A 21,466-nucleotide genomic window follows, 5' to 3' on the forward strand; every position below is an offset into this window, starting at 1 on the left:
GCCTGAAATAGGCCCTTCAGACCGCCCATTCTGTGCCAAACCATTCAATCTGCTTACTCCCATCAACCTGCACCAGGACCAGAGCCCTCGACCTATGCCACTACTTGTGCTGGCACCTTGTTCTGCACTCACACGGCTCTCTCAGTGAAGGAATTTCCCCACACGTTCCCCCTTCAACTTTTCACCTTTCACCCTTAACCCATGACCTTAGTGGAAGACCTCAGAAAAGAAAGCCTCCATACATTTACTGTACCTGTACCCCTAATAATTTTATGTTGCTGTTCCTTTTCACACCTTGTGGCACATTGGGGCGGCAGTTTTGCCATTTCCGTAGCATTTGACCGTTTTTAATAAGTCCACGTTGCTAGATTGACGTTCAACCCAGCATGGATGAAAAGTGCGCAAGGAGCTGGCTGGATCTGAACTCGGGGGCCATTTGCCTTGAAGTCCACTGCTGATGCCACTACACCACCAGCCAGCAATTATTTTGTATACCTTTTTCAAATCTTCCATCAATCTTCAATGTTCCAAGGAAACAGTACAATAAAAATATGTCTTTATTGAAAAATAGGAATATTTTTATAAAATACACAGCATCTATTTAGAAACTACAGTAATTAAAGCTTAGAAGATCTAACTGCTTGCAAAAGGCACATACAGTATCACAACAGAAACCAATTATGGTACAGTATAAGTAACCATTACTAAATACACCAGAGGTCACTTTATTAGTGACCACCTGAACCTAACGAATTAGCCATTGAGTGTACGTTCATGATCTTACTCTGCTGTAGCCCATCCACTTCGACGTTCGGCATGTGCATTCAGGGAAGCTCTTCTGCACGCCACTATTGTAACGTGTGGTTATTTGTCGCATTTCTGCCTGTTTGTCAACCACTGTGGCCATTCTCCTCTGACCTCTCTCATTAACAAGATGTTCTCATCTACAGAACTGCCACTCAACGGATGTTCTATTTTGTTTCTCACACAACTCTAAAAAATGTTGTGCATGAAAATCCCAAGGACATCAGCAGTTTCTGAGATACTCACACCACCTCGTCCAGCACCAACAATCATTCCATGATCAGTCACTCAGATCACATTTCTTCCCCATTCTGATGTTCGGTCTGAAAAACAACTGAACCTTTTGACCACGTCTGTGTGCTTTTATGCATTGAGTTGCTGCCACGTGATTGGCTGATGAGATATTCGCATTAACAAGCAGGTGTACCTAATAAAGTGGCCACTGAGTGTATGTGTCCACTTGGTCCTTTGCAAATATATCATCAAATAAGAAGGAATGGCAAATATTAAGGATTAGGCATGATATCATCAATGACAATTGGAACATTGTGGCATCTTACAGAATCAGCAGTTTTTAATACCATTTGTATTGGTTGGACTTGTTTGCAGGTTGCTGTGTTCCAGCTTCAAGGTCTCTGGAGTAGAGGAATAGAGTTCTGATGTTCATTCTTGCAACAGCTTCCATTATCTTTGTTGGCTATTGAACTTGATACCTTATACTTTCCTCTTTTAGATGGTCTGCACATCACGTACCAGATGATTCCCACCACTAGACCTATAATTGCTAAGGTGATGATGATGACGATTAAGCAAATCTTCCAAATCTCCAATCCTTTACCTGTTGAACATTCATAAAAGCTGTTAGACAATTGTCAACAGTTCCGGGTAGATATACTTATTGTAAAAAACCTGATCCTTTCAACATTCTATGAATTTTGCCAGATTTTTAATGCAACCAGACTCCATATGCAAGGTGATTTCTCAAACCTCTGGTAACTGGCCCCACCTTCTTCTCCTTCACCATTCTCCCATTCTTGTTTCCCTCTCTCTCCTTATCTCCTTACCTGTCCATCACTTCCTTCTGGTGCTCCTCCCCCTTCCCGTTCTTCCATGGTCTTCTGTCCTCTCCTATCGGGTTCCTCCTTCTCCAGCCCTTTATCTCTTCCACCAATCAACTTTCCAGCTCTTTACTTCACCCCTCCCCCTCACCCAGTTTCACCTATCACCTGCCACTTTGGACTTGTTTCAACCCTCCCCACACAACCTTCCGCTGACTTCTTTCCAGTCCTGATGAAGGGTCTCGGACTGAAATGTCGACTGTTTATTCCCATCCATAGATGACCTCTGACCTGTTAAGCTTCTCCAGCACATTGCATGGTCCATATGCCAGTCCCATGTTTTCTCACTTTCAAACACATTCCTTATAATAAATAACATTTACTTACACACTTACACAATGCTTTACAGTCAATGAAATACCTTTTGAGGAGTAATACACACAAAACACTGGAGGAACTCAACAGGTCAAACAGCATTTATGTAGAGAAATGAACTGTCCTGGACAGAGGACCAGGTTGAGAACCTGGGTGATTAATACTCAAGACAGGTAGATCTGCTGAACCTCTGTTGAAAGCTTACAATACAATATTCGCAATTTATCCACTGATGTATTGTACACAACAATTTCATGTTGTTTCAAAAATCATGTGGTACCATTTAATTTAACCTGATGTAGCTTTTTTTTCCAAATAAATTAAATATTGAAAACTACTATAGAAGTTTGGGTTAAAAGACATTTGTGTCTTTACAGTGAGAAGCTTTTCAGTGTTAACTACACTGGACAACAAAGATTTTGCTTCCTGAATACTCTTGGGTGTTTCTTATGGATTTTGGGCTGCTGATCATGAAAATCATGTGAAATTTCCCTATCATGTACCATTTTTTAAAAGTAAATTGCCTATATTGGTTATTTCAATTTATAATTCAAGTCAGAATAACTGATGCCAATATTGAGGAAGGCAATTTTTGTTGGTCTGCAAATCAAACAGGTCATCAATGATCAATGACAGGCAATTTGAAGAACTTCTAGTAGGACCGGAGAAAATCACATGGAAGGCATTCAAGGATGTTGTTGAAAATTTTCCTGGCAACTACAGAGCACCAAACTACATGCAGCTGGTTGACAACATGCTTCAAGCACAAAAAACCATGAAGTGCAACATGTCACTAAAGATTCATTTCCTGCATTCCCATTTGGACTTCTTCCCTGCAAACCTTGGTGTTGTCAGTGACGAGCGTGGTGAAAGGTTTCACTGGGACATTGCGGTCATGGAGAAACAGTATCAGGGCAACTGGAATCCATCAACACTGGCTGATTATTGTTGGACACAAGTGAGAAGCCTCAGACACTGAGTACAAATGAAAATCATGGACAAAATATTGTCAGCTTAGTTGAACTAGTACAAAGAGTCAGCACCGTAATGCAATTGAATGCATTATATTCAATAAAAGTTAATCAGAATCAGAGGCAACACGAGTGAATCTGCAGATGCTGGGAATAAATAAAAACACAAAATGCTGGCAGAACTCAGCAGGCCAGACATCTATGGGAGGAGGTAGTGACGACGTTTCGGGCTGAAACCCTTCATCATTCTCTCCTGATGAAGGGTTTCGGCCCGAAACGTCGTCACTATCTCCTCCCATAGATGCTGTCTGGCCTGCTGAGTTCTGCCAGCATTTTGTGCTTTTATTAATCAGAATCAGGTTTATCATTACTGGTATGTGTCATGAAATTTGTTGTTTCTTGTTTCTCCAAATTCCTATGTGATACAAGTCATCTGAAATTATATTTGTGTTCAGTTTGTGTACACAAATCAAACTTCCATCCTTGGACTCACTTTACACCACACGCAGTTGGAGCAGTACTGCCAGGATAATCAAGGACAAGACCCACCCAGCCAACACACTTTTGGTCCCACTTCCCTCCCGGAGAAGGTTCAGGAGAATGAAGAATCGTGCGGCCAGATTTGGGAACAGCTTCTTTCCAACTGTGATAAGACCGCTGAACAGATCCTGACCTGGATCTGGGCCGTACCTTCCAAATATCTGGACCTGACTTGCACTACCTTACTTTCCCTTTTCTATTTTCTAATTATGATTTATAATTTAAATTTTTATTATATTTACTTCGATTTGTACTTCAGGGAGTGCGAAGTGCAGAATCAAATATCGCTGTGATGATTGTACACTCTAGAATCAATTGTTTGGTGACAATAAAGTAAAGTATAAAGTTTCAAGCGGTGTATCAAAAACAAAAAAAAAATACAAGGGAGCAACAGTTTTGAAAAAAATTTGTTGTCCAGTGTTATTACACACCGATCTAATGCATTTGTAATTGTGTTACATGCTGACTTCAAAGACAAAGTGTCAGGATGGGACGAGGAATGGGCCTAAATGCAGGACGCAGGCACTTAAGTACTAGGAGTAGGATAGGATGGGGATGCCATGGCATTTAAGGGTTAATGCAGGCGGGGCTGGATCCCGAGGGGCAGGCAGATGGATCCCACAGTTCGGGGCAGGCAGGAGGCAGGCAGATCCCACAGTTCGGGGCAGGCAGGCAGGCGGATCCCAGAGTTCAGACGAGGCAGGCAGGCGGATCCCAGAATTCAGACGAGGCAGGGCAGGAGGATCCCAGAGTTCATGGCAGGGCAGGAGGATTCCTCATGGCAGGCTGCATGGATCCCGGGCAGGGCCGCCTCCCAGGTGGAAAACACGGAGGCCTGGGCCAGTCGCAGACACCTGGGCAGGTGCGGGGCACAACCCTTAGGGAGCAATAGGTGGAAGGGGCAGAACCCCCGCCAGGCAGCGGCAGTCTGGCCGGACCCGCCCGACGGAAGCAACGGGTAGGAAGGGGCAGAACCCCCGGCAGGCAGGGGAAGTCCGGCTGGACCCGCCCGACGGAAGCAACGGGTAGGAAGGGGCAGAACCCCCGGCAGGCAGCGGCAGTCTGGCCGGATCTGCCCGACGGAGGCAAGTTATCAGGAGGAAGCTCGGTCCAGGGTGAGCAGCAGAACTATCATGATCCTCCGGGACATTGGTAAAGGCAACGGAAAGTGCGAGCAAGACGAATAAGATGGAACAACGGGACCAGCGCACCCGAGAGGAGCAGGAAAAGCATGACAAACCAGGCAAAACAGGTACAGAGCGGGTTGCAGAGCGGAATACAGAGTGGGTTGCAGAACAGGCAAAGGGCAGGATACGGAGCAGGATTCGGAGCAAACGAACCGGGTATAGAGCAGGTTAAACTGGCTTTGGAGCAGACAAGGAGCAAAGGAACCAGGTATAGAGCTGGTTAAACCAGCTTTGGAGCAAACAGAATGCAGAACAAAATGACCACCCGCCTGGTCCCAGTCCCAAGGCCCCTTATAAACACCTGCAGCTCAATGAGCCACAGGTGTGCCTCCTTGAGCCAGGAGGGTCCTAACTAGATCACGGGTGACGGGAGGGACAACTGCAGGACCTGGAGCCCGAAGTCCGCGGACTGGATCAAGACCCGGAGTGTGGGCTCCGGACCGGACCGGATCCCGACACAAAGATACTTTTCTAACTTAAGCTGATATAAATAAAAACCCTGTCTTGCTTTGATACCAGCATGTACTTACCATGGACGGTGAGAATGTTGGACCTTTCTTTTGTAATGATGTTGGAGTGATGGTGAAATGTCAGCTCGGCCTCGCAGGTGAACTGCTGTCCATTCAGCTCTGCTCGTGGATTCACAGTGTGGTAGATAGTCAGCCCAGTACTGGCTGACCTGTTCACTAATATCTCACTTCCCTTCTTCAGTCTGAGTTGAAGTTTCCCTGAGACGTTAGGCATACTGCAGGTAATATTCACCGGAATACCCTCAGTGGTGATCGGGATGTGGATTTCAGGGTTGGAGAAAACTGTAACAACAGAAAACATTGTTAGAAACTTTCTCAAAGTGAGTCCTGAGTTCCCTGTTCCTGACTGGACTAATGTAGCTAAAGCAACTGTACGGTCAGTCTGTAACATCACATCTACCTGTCTGTGTGTCATGTGGCTGATAATTATCAAAATCCCCACACAATTCCCAATATCCCAGACAACATTCATCCCTGACCCAGAACACTGGATTTCTGCAAGTTTTAAAACATTTTCCAATTGCCTGACTGCAAATTGCTTCTTTATTTCTCTGTGAGATGTTTGTTTCTTGATTTTGATTGTACAATTTCAGCTTTCATTACCCAGGAAATTCTGACTGATTTACTTACTGTAATGACTTCTCAGGTAAGTACAGTATATTCAGGAAACATCATCAACCAAAACTAGGAACAGAACCTAGTCACACGGCCCAATGAGCCTGCTCCACCACTCTGTAAGCTCACAATTCAATATAGATCAGCGGCTTTATGCTCATCTTCCTTGATCACCATTTTCCAATTAAAAACTAATAATTTCACTGGCAAATGGACCCATTGACTGGGGATGTTTTGTGACTCAGGCTACCAGTTCAATCAACAGAGACACAATCGCTTGAGGAAACACCACTGACGAACAACAGGAAACTAAGTTCTGGTCCTTGTCTGAGTGCAGTGAACATACTCACCGTAAACCTCAATGAAAATGCTATCGATTTTCGGTGGAATTGATGGATAATCCCCAAAATCTGCCATGCAGGAGACTTCAGTCAGATTGGTCCCTCGTGGTGTCCATGTAGTTGTTGCCCTGACAGTGGTGGCATCTGGTTGAATTGTTACTGAAATTTGTTGTTCACCGCCCCAAAACAATCGTACTCTCATCTTCTCAGCTGGATAGACGTTTGGGACCTCACATGTTAATGTGACATTCTGATTCACTTCTACAGGGTCTCTGCTGAGGATCCTCGGAGGGTCTGGAAAAGCTGCAAGACACACAAGAAACTCACTGCAGTTCAGTTTGCAGTGGTAAATACTGATGGACGGAGGTGGAGACTGGCCGGGTCACACATCTGGGAGTCTATTACACCTAATCCATCACTCAGATGTCCGATACTTCATTCTAGAGAAACTTCTCTTTCCCTAATTTCAAGTTTCTCACTCTGCCTTCTGCTCCAGCCACAAGCAGTAGTACTTATGACCTTGTGCAGTCATTAATTGAACTCAATATGACCTTAACTTGAACCTTGTTTTAACATCCCAGTTCAGTATCATAGACTTCAGTTTGGTGATTAGAGGAATAAATTTAGCAGGTTATTTTGTTGATCCTGTATCAAGGTGTGTTCTTTGACCAGTACCTCTACTGACTAGCAAGGTGTGGAATGGGAGTTGGATGTAATTCCATCAGACACCCATTCACTGGTGGGAGCATTCAGCCGCTAGCTGGGCAGAAGACAGCCTGGAAAGCAACCGGCCACAGTGGCTACACTGAGCATCAACTAATCTCACATCTACCGGGGTTTCCAGCACCTCCTGTAGGAGGATTTGCCATATGGTCATCGTGCTGTCTTCCCACAGCACAGCCAAGCACCAATAACTGACTGACTCTCACATCTTCTTACATCTGTCATGATGTTGACAGACTTTCCTTCAAATGGACCCACTCTGCCCTCTCCCACTACACTGACAGTGGGTTTCAGGCCAGGGCCTCCGCTGACAGGCTGAAGTCAAGTGAAACTAATTTTTAATCTGGAGTTCAGACTCTAACTATTTGCTTTTAACCTGTTGCTGCTACTTACACCAGACAGTGAGAGCAGTGGACTGTCGTTTAACAATGGTGTTGGAGTGATGGTGAAGTGTCAGCTCGGCCTCGCAGGTGAACTGCTGTCCATTCAGCTCTGCTCCTGGATTCACAGTGTGGTAGATAGTCAGCCCAGTACTGGCTGACCTGCTCACTAATATCTCACTTCCCTTCTTCAGTCTGAGTTGAAGTTCCCCTGAGACGTTAAACACACTGCAGGTCATATTCACCGGAATACCCTCAATGGTGATCGGGATGTGGATTTCAGGGTTGGAGAAAACTGTAACAACAGAAAACATTGTTAGAAACTTTCTCAAAGTGAGTCCTGAGTTCCCTGTTCCTGACTGGACTAATGTAGCTAAAGCAACTGTACGGTCAGTCTGTAACATCACATCTACCTGTCTGTGTGTCATGTGGCTGATAATTATCAAAATCCCCACACAATTCCCAATATCCCAGACAACATTCATCCCTGACCCAGAACACTGGATTTCTGCAAGTTTTAAAACATTTTCCAATTGCCTGACTGCAAATTGCTTCTTTATTTCTCTGTGAGATGTTTGTTTCTTGATTTTGATTGTACAATTTCAGCTTTCATTACCCAGGAAATTCTGACTGATTTACTTACTGTAATGACTTCTCAGGTAAGTACAGTATATTCAGGAAACATCATCAACCAAAACTAGGAACAGAACCTAGTCACACGGCCCAATGAGCCTGCTCCACCACTCTGTAAGCTCACAATTCAATATAGATCAGCGGCTTTATGCTCATCTTCCTTGATCACCATTTTCCAATTAAAAACTAATAATTTCACTGGCAAATGGACCCATTGACTGGGGATGTTTTGTGACTCAGGCTACCAGTTCAATCAACAGAGACACAATCGCTTGAGGAAACACCACTGACGAACAACAGGAAACTAAGTTCTGGTCCTTGTCTGAGTGCAGTGAACATACTCACCGTAAACCTCAATGAAAATGCTATCGATTTTCGGTGGAATTGATGGATAATCCCCAAAATCTGCCATGCAGGAGACTTCAGTCAGATTGGTCTCTCGTGGTGTCCATGTAGTTGTTGCCCTGACAGTGGTGGCATCTGGTTGAATTGTTACTGAAATTTGTTGTTCACCGCCCCAAAACAATCGTACTCTCATCTTCTCAGCTGGATAGACGTTTGGGACCTCACATGTTAATGTGACATTCTGATTCACTTCTACAGGGTCTCTGCTGAGGATCCTCGGAGGGTCTGGAAAAGCTGCAAGACACACAAGAAACTCACTGCAGTTCAGTTTGCAGTGGTAAATACTGATGGACGGAGGTGGAGACTGGCCGGGTCACACATCTGGGAGTCTATTACACCTAATCCATCACTCAGATGTCCGATACTTCATTCTAGAGAAACTTCTCTTTCCCTAATTTCAAGTTTCTCACTCTGCCTTCTGCTCCAGCCACAAGCAGTGGTACTTATGACCTTGTGCAGTCATTAATTGAACTCAATATGACCTTAACTTGAACCTTGTTTTAACATCCCAGTTCAGTATCATAGACTTCAGTTTGGTGATTAGAGGAATAAATTTAGCAGGTTATTTTGTTGATCCTGTATCAAGGTGTGTTCTTTGACCAGTACCTCTACTGACTAGCAAGGTGTGGAATGGGAGGTGGATGTAATTCCATCAGACACCCATTCACTGGTGGGAGCATTCAGCCGCTAGCTGGGCAGAAGACAGCCTGGAAAGCAACCGGCCACAGTGGCTACACTGAGCATCAACTAATCTCACATCTACCGGGGTTTCCAGCATCTCCTGTAGGAGGATTTGCCATATGGTCATCGTGCTGTCTTCCCACAGCACAGCCAAGCACCAATAACTGACTGACTCTCACATCTTCTTACATCTATCATGATGTTGACAGACTTTCCTTCAAATGGACCCACTCTGCCCTCTCCCACTACACTGACAGTGGGTTTCAGGCCAGGGCCTCCGCTGACAGGCTGAAGTCAAGTGAAACTAATTTTTAATCTGGAGTTCAGACTCTAACTATTTGCTTTTAACCTGTTGCTGCTACTTACACCAGACAGCGAGAGCGGCGGACTGTTGTTTAACAGTGGTGTTGGAGTGATGGTGAAATGTCAGCTCGGCCTCGCAGGTGAACTCCTGTCCATTCAGCTCTGCTCGTGGATTCACAGTGTGGTAGATAGTCAGCCCAGTACTGGCTGACCTGTTCACTAATATCTCACTTCCCTTCTTCAGTCTGAGTTGAAGTTCCCCTGAGACGTTAAACACACTGCAGGTAATATTCACCGGAATACCCTCAATGGTGGTCGGGATGTGGATTTCAGGGTTGGAGAAAACTGTAACAACAGAAAACATTGTTAAAGTTTGCCTTACCAGCAGGACACAGGATGAATAGCAGTAGTGAAGGTTTAAAAAGGCAGGGACCGGATAAGGTGGAGTTCTATCCCATTGGAAGCTCTAGCAGGAGTGACCATTATGAGAGGGACTGTTTCGCTGCCTCAAGAAAGTAGCATCGATCATCAAGGGCTCCCACCATCCAGGCCAAGATCTCTTCATACTGCTGCCTTTGGGAAGGAGGTACAGGAGCCTCAGGTCTCACACCAGCAAGTTCAGTAACAGTTATTACCTTTCAACCATCAGACTCCTGAATCAGCATGGATAACTTCACTCACCTCAACAATGAACTGATTCCACAACCTATGGACTCAATAAATTACGTTCTCAGCTTTTTTTCCTTTCTTTTTTATTATTGTACTTGCACAGGTTGTCTTCTTTTGCACATTGAATTCTTTTGTCAGTCTTTGTGTGTCCCTTTTTACTGATTATATTGTATTTCTTTGTTCTACTCTGAATGCCTGTAAGAAAATGAATCTCAGGGTAGCATCTGATGACACATACGTACTTTAATAATAAATTTACTTTGAACTTTGAAAGCTTACACACTATATGTCACAAAGGCCAGGACATTGGTATATTGCTGCTGTGGGATGTGGGCGATGGTGGACATTGGGAATATCCCCAGTCTCCCACATCTACACCCCAAGGTTGTGTGCCCAGCTTCAGCTCCTCTTGGACCCCAGTAGTGGTTGGGGCTGTGGATGGTCATGTGACGGAGAATTGGGGATGCAGAGAATGTCGGAGACAGCACCATTAGTGAATTGGTCATGCCACTGATACAGTAGTGATGGGAGGGTTTCGAGGGAGGGTTGTAAGGATAGGCAGCTAATTCATTCCCTTTGCAAACTGGGCCCTTTGGCTCAGCTCGTCCATGCCAACTGTGTCACTGAGCAAGCTAGTCCCATCGCTCACGTTTGGCAAATTGCCCTCTCATCCATGTATTCAGGTTGAAATGCTCTTGGTTCATTTATTATCAAAGTACGTATGCAGTATACAACTCTGAGATTCACCTTCACCAGATAGCCACGAAACAAAGAAAAGCATGGTAGTCACTCAACGAAACACGTCTACAGCTCCTTACCCCACACAAAAAAGCCCCAAATGTTGCAAACAGGAACATGATCATCAACCTCACCATGTGAAAAAAATGACAAATCTCGCAAAACAGCAACAGCGTCCAACCCGAACCCCCTTCCCTGACAGATCATGCCAAATGGCAACAAGAATACCAACCCCCTCCCTCACACACAAAAAAACTTACAGTTCGCACCAAACTACAACAAGAAAGTACTTTCTTATTTTTTTTTAATAGGGATGTTAGGGGGGAGGGGTTAAGGGGAGGGGGGCTGGGTGACACATTTTTTTTCATACACATTTATTCTGTAACTATTTGAAAACAATAAAAAAAGTTTTTAAAAAAAAGAAAGTACAGGTGAAAACACAGAATGCAAAAAAAAAATCCTAGAGGTGATAGAGGCCAATTTGAACTACAGTTAGTTTGAACTTCAGTCCACAGAGCGCAGATCTTCGGTAACATCAAGGGAGAGGGACCTTCCACGATCCGTCACAGACAGGCACCTTATCCAGCAGCAGCGAGAGATCCGTCACGGCGGACAGCAAGAGGCAGGTAGTCAGCACTGAGCACTTGCTCACCACCACATTCACTTCGATGTTTCATTCTTCCTCAATGCTTTGATTGATGAGAAATGGAGTCGACCATGGGCTCACACACTGTTTCTTCACCTTGAGGCCAATTGCGCATGCCTCCTGAAATTTTCTCAGGGACAGCAGAGAGCGCTAGACTCCAAACTGTAAGTCACAGCTCCAACAGTTCCAGAAACACATTTAAGATAAAAAGAAGACGTAGACAAAGTGAAATAAACAGTTCTGTGGACTATCTGGAAGACGTCACCAGTTGCCCACTTCAACCACTATTTCTGGAGGCTCATTCTATATGTGCATCTCCCTTCGTGTGAAGAAGCTGTCTTGATGTCCTTTTGAAATTGGCGAGTTGACATGACATATCAAAATTTGACAAACTTCTGTATATGTGTGGTGGAAAGTATATTGACTGGCTGTAGCACAGCCTGGTATGGAAGCCCTTGTATGGTAAATCTGACAAAAGGTACTGGTTTCGGCCCAGTACAGCATTGGTACAGCCCTCCCAACCAATGAGTATGCCTACATGAAACACTGTTGCAGGAAAGCAGCATCCATCTTCAGGGATCCCCACTGCCCAGGCCATGCTGACATCGGATAGCAAGTACAAGAGCCTCAGGACTCACACCACCAGGATCAAGAACAGTTACTACCCCTCAACCATCCAGATCTTAAATAAAAGGGGATAACTACACTCAACTTCACTTGCCCCATCAGTGAAATGTCCACACAACTAATAGTCTCACTTTCAAGGATTCTTTATCTCATTAGACAGACAGACAGCCAGACATACTTTACTGATCCTGAGGGAAATTGGGTTTCGATACAGTCACACCAACCAAGAATAGTGTAGAAATATAGCAATATAAAACCATAAATAATTAAATAATAATAAGTTAATCATGCCAAGTGGAAATAAGTCCAGGACCAGCCTATTGGCTCAGGGTGTCTGACACTTCAAGGGAGGAGTTGTAAAGTTTGATGGCCACAGCTAGGAATGACTTCCTATGACGCTCAGTGTTACATCTCGGTGGAATGAGTCTCTGGCTGAACGTACTCCTGTGCCTAACCAGTACATTATGGAGTGGATGGGAGACATTGTCCAAGATGGCATGCAATGTGGACAGCATCCTCTTTATCACCACCATCATTATCTCATGTTCTCACTATTTATTGCTTTTGATTTTAATTTACATTTGCACAGTTTGTTATCTTCTGCACTCTGGTTGATCTTTCATTGATCCTGTTATAGTTACTATTCTATAGATTTGCTGAGTATATATCTCAGGGTTATATAAGGTGACATATACAGTATGTACTTTGATAATAAAACTTACTTTGAACTTTGAACTTTTGAAGTTTAAATCTCTCGCCTCTGATATTAAGCCTAGGCCCCTGATTTTATCACTTCCTCTCTTGGAAAAAGACTGTGTGCTTTCACCCTGTCTATTATCCTCATGATACCTATCAGGTCACCCCCTCAACCTCCTACATTCCAGGTAATAGAGTGCCAGTCTACCCAACCTCCCCTTGTGTCTCAGCCCCTCCACCTCCCCACAAGTCCAAGCAACATCCTGGTAAATCTGCTCTACACTCTTTCTAGTTTAATAACATCTTTCTTACAACAGGGTGACCAAAACTGTAAACAGTACTCCAAATGCTGCCCCATCAACATCTTATATAACTGCAATATAACTTCCAAACTTCTGCACTCAATGCCCTGAGGGATGAAGGCCAGTGAATCAGAATCAGGTTTAATGTCACAGGAGTACTGTAAATTATTAAGTTTGATAAACTGAGGCAGCAGTCTATTGTGATACATTATAATAAAAATTACAAATTACAGTAAGTATATATAATAATGGAAATTATTTGTGCCAAATGTGTATCAAGTGTGCCAAATGCCTCTTCACCACCCTATCTACCTGTGACACTACTCTCAGTGAACTGTGCACTTGAACTGCTCCATAACACTCCCCAGTGTCACTGTAAAAGTCCTACCCAGCTTCAAAGTTCAAAGTAAAATTTATTACCAGTGCACGTACATGTCAACACATGCAACCCTGAGATTTTTTTCCTGTGAACATTCTCAGCAAATCTATAGAACAGTACCTGTAAACAGGATCAACAAACAACAAACTGTGCAAATGCAAATATAAATAAGTAGCAATACACAACGAGCATGAAATAACAGGATAAAGAGTCCTTAAAGTGAAACCATCGGTTGTGGGAACACCAGAAGTAGAATGAGTGTAGTTATTCCCCTTTTGTTCGAGAGCCTGGTGATTGAGGGGTAGTAACTGTTCTTGAAGCTGGTGGTGTGAGTTCTGAGGCTCCTGTACCTTCTACGTGATGGCAGCAGTGAGAAAAGAGCATTGCCTGGGTGGTGAGGATCTTTGATGATGGATGTTGCTTTTCTACAGCAGCGATTCATGTAGATGTGCTCAATGGTTGGGAGGATTTTACCTGGGATGTACTGGTCCGAATCCACTACCTTTTCTATGATTTTCCATAGAAAATGGAAAACGAGAAGAGGGTACATCCATCTCCCAAATTGCAATATGTCATATTTATCTGGATTACAAACCGTTTGCCAATTCTCAGCCAACATTACCCAGCTGATCAAGAACCTTCTGTAATTTTTCATAAACTTCCACACTATCTGCAGCTACCGCTGTAATATCATCCATAAACTTGGCTGTACATTTATCACAAGCAGATCAGGTTTGTTATCACTGACACATGTTGTGAAATGTGTTGTTCTGTAGCAGCAGTACAGAAAAAGCTCTAAAAATTACTGTTACAATCGATAGTGTCAAAGATGAATAAGGAGGTAGTGCTCATGGAGTGTTTAGATATCTGATGCTAGTGGAGACAAAGCTCTTCCTAAAACATCAGTGGGTCTTCAGGCTCCTGTGCGTCCTCCCTGATGGTGGCAACGAGAAGAGGGTACATCCAAATAATTTCTATAAATTACAACTAATGAAGGTCGATGCACCAACCCCCATGACACACCTCCAGACACAGGCCCACAGTCAGAGAAGCAATCTTCAACCAGCACCCTCTAGTTCCTTGCACTGAGCCAATTCTGATTCCAATCAGCCATCTCCCCCTGGATCCCGTACAATCTAACTTTTCAGGTTAGCCTGCCAGGAGGGAGCTTGTCAGAGGCCTTGCTAACATTCACACAGACAACATAAAGTGCCCTACACTCATTTACCCCCTTAGCTACTTCCTCAAAGAACTCCAAAAGATTTGCCAGACGTGACTTCCCACACAGCAAAACCTAAATCAGACCCTGTCTCTCCAAAGGGTCTGATGGTTTCTGTAGCTGCAAGAGTCGCCAGGTTGATGCATTGCCTCCTTGAAGCTGGGATCAAAGATATCTCTCAGTGGCTGCCGGACATTCTGAAATGGTTGAGCAAACAACCAGAGGTCATGGTACATGTAAATAACAATAACATTTTTTTAAAGAGCCCATTTAAAGAGCAGAAGCTTAAAGGTTGTAACTTAGACATAGGAGCAGAACTTAGACAAAGGTATAAGAGCAGAATAACACCCCTCTATTCTGAGGCTCTTTCCTTTGGTCCTAGACTCTCCTACCATAGGAAACATCCTCTCCACATCCACTCTATTGAGGCTTTTCAACATTTGATAGGTTTCAATTAGGGCACCCCTCATTCTTCTGAATTCCAGTGAATACAGGCCCAGAGCCATCAGGTGCTCTTCATTTGACAAGCCTTTCAATCCCGGAATCATTTTTGTGAACCTCCTTTGAATCCTCTCCAGTGTCAGCACATCCTTTCTGACTCACAATACTCCAAGTGAGGCTTCACCAGTGCTTTATAAAGCCTCAACATTACATCCTTGCTTTTATATTCTAGTCCTCTTGAAGTGAATGCTGACATCGCATTTTCCTTCCTCATCACAGACTCAACCTGCAAATTAACATTTAGGGAATCCTGCACATAGGCTCTTAATTTGTTAAGCAGCCTCATGTGTGGCAGCTTGTCAAAGGCTTTCTGAAAATCAAAGTACACACCATCTACTGATTCTCTTTTATCTATCCTGCTTGTTATTTCCTCAAAGAATTCCAACACATTTGTTGGGCAAGATTTTCCCTTGAGGAAACCATGCTGACTACGGCCTATTTTATCATGTGCCTCCGTGTGCCCTGAAACCACATCCTTAACTTTTTGATTGCCTCTGGTGGCACGAGCCAGTGAAAATGGGAATGGTGGGATCAATGTGTGACTGAAGGGATGGTGCTGAAGGATAGATTTCAGCTTCCTGTATCATTGGAACTGTTTCTGAGGAAGGTGGGACCTCTATAAGTGGAACGAGTTGCAAGTTAGCCACTGGGGGAGATTAACATGCGTGCTGGCAGATTTGCTCATGGAAAGTTTAAATTGTGTTGCAGGGGAGGAGCTCAGAACAGCTTTTCAGATAGAGTGCCTAGAGACAAAGCAAGTGAGTAAGTGTGCCCAAAGAAAAGTCACCACCAAATTGCGTTTATTTCAATCCAAAGTGTATAATCAGTAAAGCAGATGACCTCAAAGCTTTAAGATAGTGGTCTACAATATCGCCATCACTGATGGCAGGATTGTCAAATCAGTATTCTAGGATATAGAATTTTCAGCTGCGACAATGGGGTGGGGAGGGGGGGATGGGTGAAGGAATGAAAGAGGAAGGAAATATTGCACAGTTAGTTAAAGATTGAAATCTGCCCAGAAGTATCACAACCAGGGGTCATTTTTAATTTAAAAGGTTTTTTTTCAGTTAGCATGTGGTTTTTATTTTCTCGGTGTAAGCTCGTGGGTTTGCAACGTTTCTTGGATTGTTTGCTTTTTATGTTTAATTGTTTGTCTTCGGACTGGCTCTGGGTTGTGTTGTAGGAGTCTCATTTGGGATCATGGGGATTGTTAAGCTCTCTTTGTATTTATCATTTTTACTCAGTTTGGGGTAATTGAATTAGCACGGGATTTCCAATGTCTTGTATTGTAGTTGTTGTCCTTGTGGCCTATTGCTTCATCTCAACACTGCGGCTGCCAGAATTCCAAGGTGTTCCAGGGACTATTTCAGGAGAACTTGCCAACCCCCCTCTTTGCTCCGTCATTGTGAATCTTTGTCTGGCAAAGCTCTGACTGAGGACTTCTGTATATCATAACTGATTTCAGTTCTTCAAGGTTCTGTATAGACTGCTTGAATGCCCACCCATCTCCTCCCTCTGGTGTTCCTCCACGGCCTTCTGTCTCTTTTACCAATTTACTTCTCAGCTCTTTAGTTCATCCCCTCCTCCTTCAGGTTTCAGCTATCACCTTGCGTCTCTGTCTCCCCTCCCCCCCACCTTTTAAATCTATTCCTCAGCTTTTTTTCTCCAGTCCCACCAAAGGGTTTCAGCCCAAAACATCGACTGTACTCTTTTCCTCGATGCTGCCTGGCCTGCTGAGTTCCTCCAGAATTTTGCATGCGTTGCCTGAGTTCTTGTTAGCTTTGCTGGCCAGTTTTGTAATCCTGTATATCTCTTGTTTTGCTTGAATTGCCGAAGTGTCTGGGATTCCTGAACTCGAGTTTGCCAGTGACCCTGACAAGAAGAGCTTTTTGATTGAGTGTAGGATGGAACAATGAGTAAAGGGAGCATTACCAGACCTTATCTGGGCAAATGTAGCTGGTCAGATGGAAGTAGTGTCAGCTGGGGAACATTTTGGAGAATGTCATGTTTGCCTAGGTTGTCATTGAGCTGAAAAAGGTGCAGAAAGGATTTACAAGTATGTTGCCAGGACTAGACTATTGAGTTGGAAGGAGGGACTAGATCAGCAGGATTTTTCTCAGTTTAAGAATAGATCTTTTCTAAACCCTGTTTTCTGTCCTTAAGCTAACTTCTTATCTATATATAACTATGCTTATTTTCCTTGGATCTTAATTTCACTAAATGTTATGAGTTGATATGAATCATAGTCTGATCTACAAAGGAAAAGATGGGATAGTAGCAGGCCTTGGGCAGACAATCCACATTCAAGTTTACAACAGTTAAACATAGTCACCTCGTGTCTCTCTTTTGCTTCCATTCATTGGTTAAATTCAATGTCAATTATACTCATTGGCTACTTGGTCATTTTGATCAACTGTGCCACAGATGTTTGAAGCAGCCTCACTATCTTGCGGAACAGTGGCAGGCATTAACAATCGGGACCTATAATAATTACAAAATCCAGCATATTTACCATACGCCTCAATAACAACGGAGTCCATCTTTGATGGAACAGATGGATAATCCTCAAAGTCTGCCGTACAGTTGAATTGAGTCAGACCGGTCTCGTGTGGGGTCCATGGTATTGTTGCCCAGACAGTGGAGTGATCTGACACATTGGTATCTGACTTCCATTTTGTACCATCCTTCGTCCACATTAATCTCATCTTCTCAGCAGGATAGACGTTTGGGATTTCACATTTTAACTGGACCTGCTGATTCAGTTCTACTTGGTTTATGTTGGAGATCTTGGGAGGCTCTGGGAAAGCTGCAAGACACACAAGAAATACACTGTATATCATTCTGTTGTGGTGTGTTTCAGATACTGACAGACACAGCTGGAAACAGGCCAGATCACACATCCTGGGACCCCGTCATCCCTAAACCATCACTGGGTAGACACATACTCTTCATTCATGAGATCACTGATTTCCTAATTGATCAGGACATGAAGGGATATGGGGAGAGGGCAGGAGATTGAGGCTGAGAGGGACAACGATGAAATGCTGGAGCAGACTCGATGGGCCAAATGGTCTAATTCTGCTTCTGTATCTTATGGTCTTATTTTTTCCAAATATTCAGATTCAAATTCAGCCTTGTTCTCCAGCCCAGTGCACTCATTAATGAACATCAGGGTAAGCTTAACTTCTACCTGGCTTTAACATCCCTCTTGTGACTCGGTCTTTAGATTAACCGTGAAGGGTGTAAGTTTATCAAGTTACTTTGGTATTCCTGTATCAGAATCTACTCTTGACCAATACATCTATTAACTATTAAGGTGTACAGCTGCAACCAGACATGTTTCCATCAGACACCCCTTTGGTGTTGGGAAGCTGTGGTGAACTACATATACCTGTCTGGACACACCCCCCCGCTGACTGCTCCTGTGGCTCCTCCCACAGACCCCTGTATAAAGGCGATTGAGGCCTGGGCCCGGCCTCTCAGTCTTCAGGATGTAGTATGGTGGTCAACCACTGCTTGTTCATTCTTCCAGTCAATAAAAGCCGATATCTCGCTTTTACGCCTCAGAGTGAGTTATTGATGGTGCATCAGAAGTGTTCATCCTAAGAAGAATGGTGCAAAGTCAAACCAACCATGTGGCCACTTATGTATAAAAACTAATGTTGCATGATTGCAGAAATCAAGCATTATGTGCTTCTTCTCTTGTATATGCGAGGACTAGGCCTTAAGCCACGGTCTCACCTGCTTACAACTACAAGGAGAGAGGCATCAAATCTGGTATGATCCACCAGGGGTGGTGTGGTGAGGCACCTAGGCTGGGGTAAGTGCTGCCACCTAGTGTTCGCTTGGCAGAAGATGTTCTATTGTGCTCAACTACAGATTTTTGCAGTTTGAGTCTGGACTCTTTTATTGTGTGGCTGTGTCTTACTGATACCTTTATGCGCTTGCTATCGTGTACGTGCTATGTGTGCTTTGTGCTGTGTGACTGTCAGTGCTGCGTTCAGTAACTTCGCTGTCTTGTTTGGCTGTATTTGTGAATGGTTGAATGAGAATTAAACTTGAATTTAATTAAGGATGGGAAAATCTATCCATTCTATAAATTGGATTCTCTCTCACGTTGCCCTGTCTTTACCTTGCCTGAAATATCATTCTAGGAAATAGATCATTTAACGTCCTCTCTTCTAGAAACAACATACATGTGATAGCTATTCGTCCATCCACAAGAGTGATATGCCCCGGAAAACAATTTGTTTAGCAAAAGTTTGTAATGGAAAAAGGCAGGTGAATTGCATTCTGGCATGATATATTCCTATGCACAAAGACTGGGATGATCTTATGGTGGCAAAATAATTAGTGGCCAGGATGACTGCCATTTATTTCTACGCTTAGTGGCTACTTCATTAGGAGCTGGGGGCCAGCCAATCGTGTGGCAGCAACTCAACGCATAAAAAATATGCCACCATGGTCAAGAGGTTCAGTCGCTATTCAGACCAAACATCAGAAGAAGTGTGATGTTTGGGAAGGACTGTCCTGCTGAAGCGTTTCAGGCCCAAAACGTTGACTGTACTCTTTTCCTAGATGCTGCCTGGCCTGCCGAATTCCTCCAGCATTTTGTGTGTGTTGCTCAAATTTCCAGCATCTGCAGATTCTCTCTCGTTTATCTCAGTATGTATGTCTTGTCTGTAGAACTGCATTGAAATTATAGTCACTGCAATTGAGCGATTCAGTTCACTTTACCCATAGTATGTAACTTACGCTCCATAAGTAAACACAAAGGAACAGAATTGACAACATCAGAATTGTCTTTCTCTTTGTTTTTAACCCTCTTTCTCTCTCTCTCCCTCTGTTTTCCTCCTTTTTTTCCACCAATTCATTTTTAAAGAACAGTCTCATTTTGTGAAATGTTTTCAACATTGAAACTCTTAAAAAAAACACTAAATCTAATGGAGGTCTGGGTAGACTACCTGTACACTCCAGCGAAGTGAGAGGATTATTCTGTCTCTTTAGTCACTTGCCCTAATCTATTAGGCTATGGAGTCTATCTCTGTGGTGGAACGGATGAACAACCCAATCTGGAATAGGTTCCTGGAAGTGTTGGAGTGGATCGAGATTCTAACACAGGTGCGCCCACCTCAGGTAAGTGGTCTTTGTCCTAAGGATCAAGCCACTCTATTTCTTTCTCTGCCCTTCATGGATTTTGAAGGCACATGAGGGCATGCCTGTTCCACCTGATTTCACCTCCTGATGTTCTGATCACAAATGATTGTGGTGTATGCTGCTGGATGATTGTTCCTTTGGTGAATTGGTCTGAAACCCAGACAGCTTCACCACTCCTGAGCGACGACAGAGATTTTGCTCTCTGTCTGAGAACATGCATGCTCTTCATTCTCTCACACTGTGTTGTCTCAAAGTTTCTCACTTTGTGTAAGTCCAGTAAGTGAGGTTGGAGATGGGAAGGAAAAACTGGCAGGCCTGTTCTCAGTCTCCAGCCCATTGACAGCTCTGATGTGGAGTGATACTCTACCAGTGCTTTGTAGGCGTCATTTGCCTTCAGTACGAGACTCTGAACAGTTTGCTGTGCTCTTTCTGCTTCTGCTTTTGCTTGTGGGAACTGTGGACTGCTTGTCTGGAGTTTCTTTCTCACTTGGTTTGTAGCACCAATTTATCGACGTTCAACCACTTCTGACACCATGTTGTGTTTGTTATTAAGAGATAGTGCAGAGCAGATCAGGCTGCCAGCATGTAGGATATCAACTGAACTTTATTGATAACCCTGCTTGTACAATATGTGAACTCTTCCCATGTGGGAGTGGCTGACTGAGCGGCATAGGAACAACACTATTAACTACCACACACCAGTAAAGGCAAGTCCACAAGTTCGGTGGCTGAAGTCTTTGCCTGTTGTCCAACTGATAAACTCACCACTGTACAGAATGTCTCCAAAGTTATAACACACTAACGAGGCCTCGCAAAGTAAATTAAAATATGTTTTCTGGAGACCCCTGCATACAGCTGCTTGGCCTATAGAAATTCAGTCAAGCTTCGTACAGTAATCATGGAAAGCTGCCTTCATCACCCTTAACCATCTGACTTTACCAGGATTTCTCACATCCGTCTTGATGTCAGATGGTCTTCCCTCCCTG

At 43.8% G+C, this 21,466-nt stretch overlaps 1 protein-coding gene across 2 annotated transcripts in view; it reads right to left on the minus strand.

Annotated features, from left to right (window-relative positions):
• Nucleotides 1–534: 534 nt before the first annotated feature.
• Nucleotides 535–21,466, minus strand: part of LOC140740262 (vascular cell adhesion protein 1-like) — a 73,025-nt gene continuing 52,093 nt past the window's right edge. The window contains exons 4-10 of one of the 2 annotated variants that reach the window (XM_073069380.1): nt 17,836–18,129; nt 9,610–9,891; nt 8,503–8,796; nt 7,538–7,819; nt 6,431–6,724; nt 5,466–5,747; nt 535–1,642 (exon numbers count right to left, since the gene is read on the minus strand). In XM_073069380.1, coding sequence (XP_072925481.1) covers nt 1,431–1,642; nt 5,466–5,747; nt 6,431–6,724; nt 7,538–7,819; nt 8,503–8,796; nt 9,610–9,891; nt 17,836–18,129 — 1,940 coding nt within the window. In that variant the 3' untranslated portion in view covers nt 535–1,430. The remainder of the gene's footprint in view (nt 1,643–5,465; nt 5,748–6,430; nt 6,725–7,537; nt 7,820–8,502; nt 8,797–9,609; nt 9,892–17,835; nt 18,130–21,466) is intronic. The other variant, XM_073069379.1, reaches the window with a different exon arrangement.

The sequence above is a fragment of the Hemitrygon akajei genome, chromosome 16 (assembly GCF_048418815.1).
Source record: "Hemitrygon akajei chromosome 16, sHemAka1.3, whole genome shotgun sequence".
Lineage (NCBI taxonomy): Eukaryota > Metazoa > Chordata > Chondrichthyes > Myliobatiformes > Dasyatidae > Hemitrygon > Hemitrygon akajei.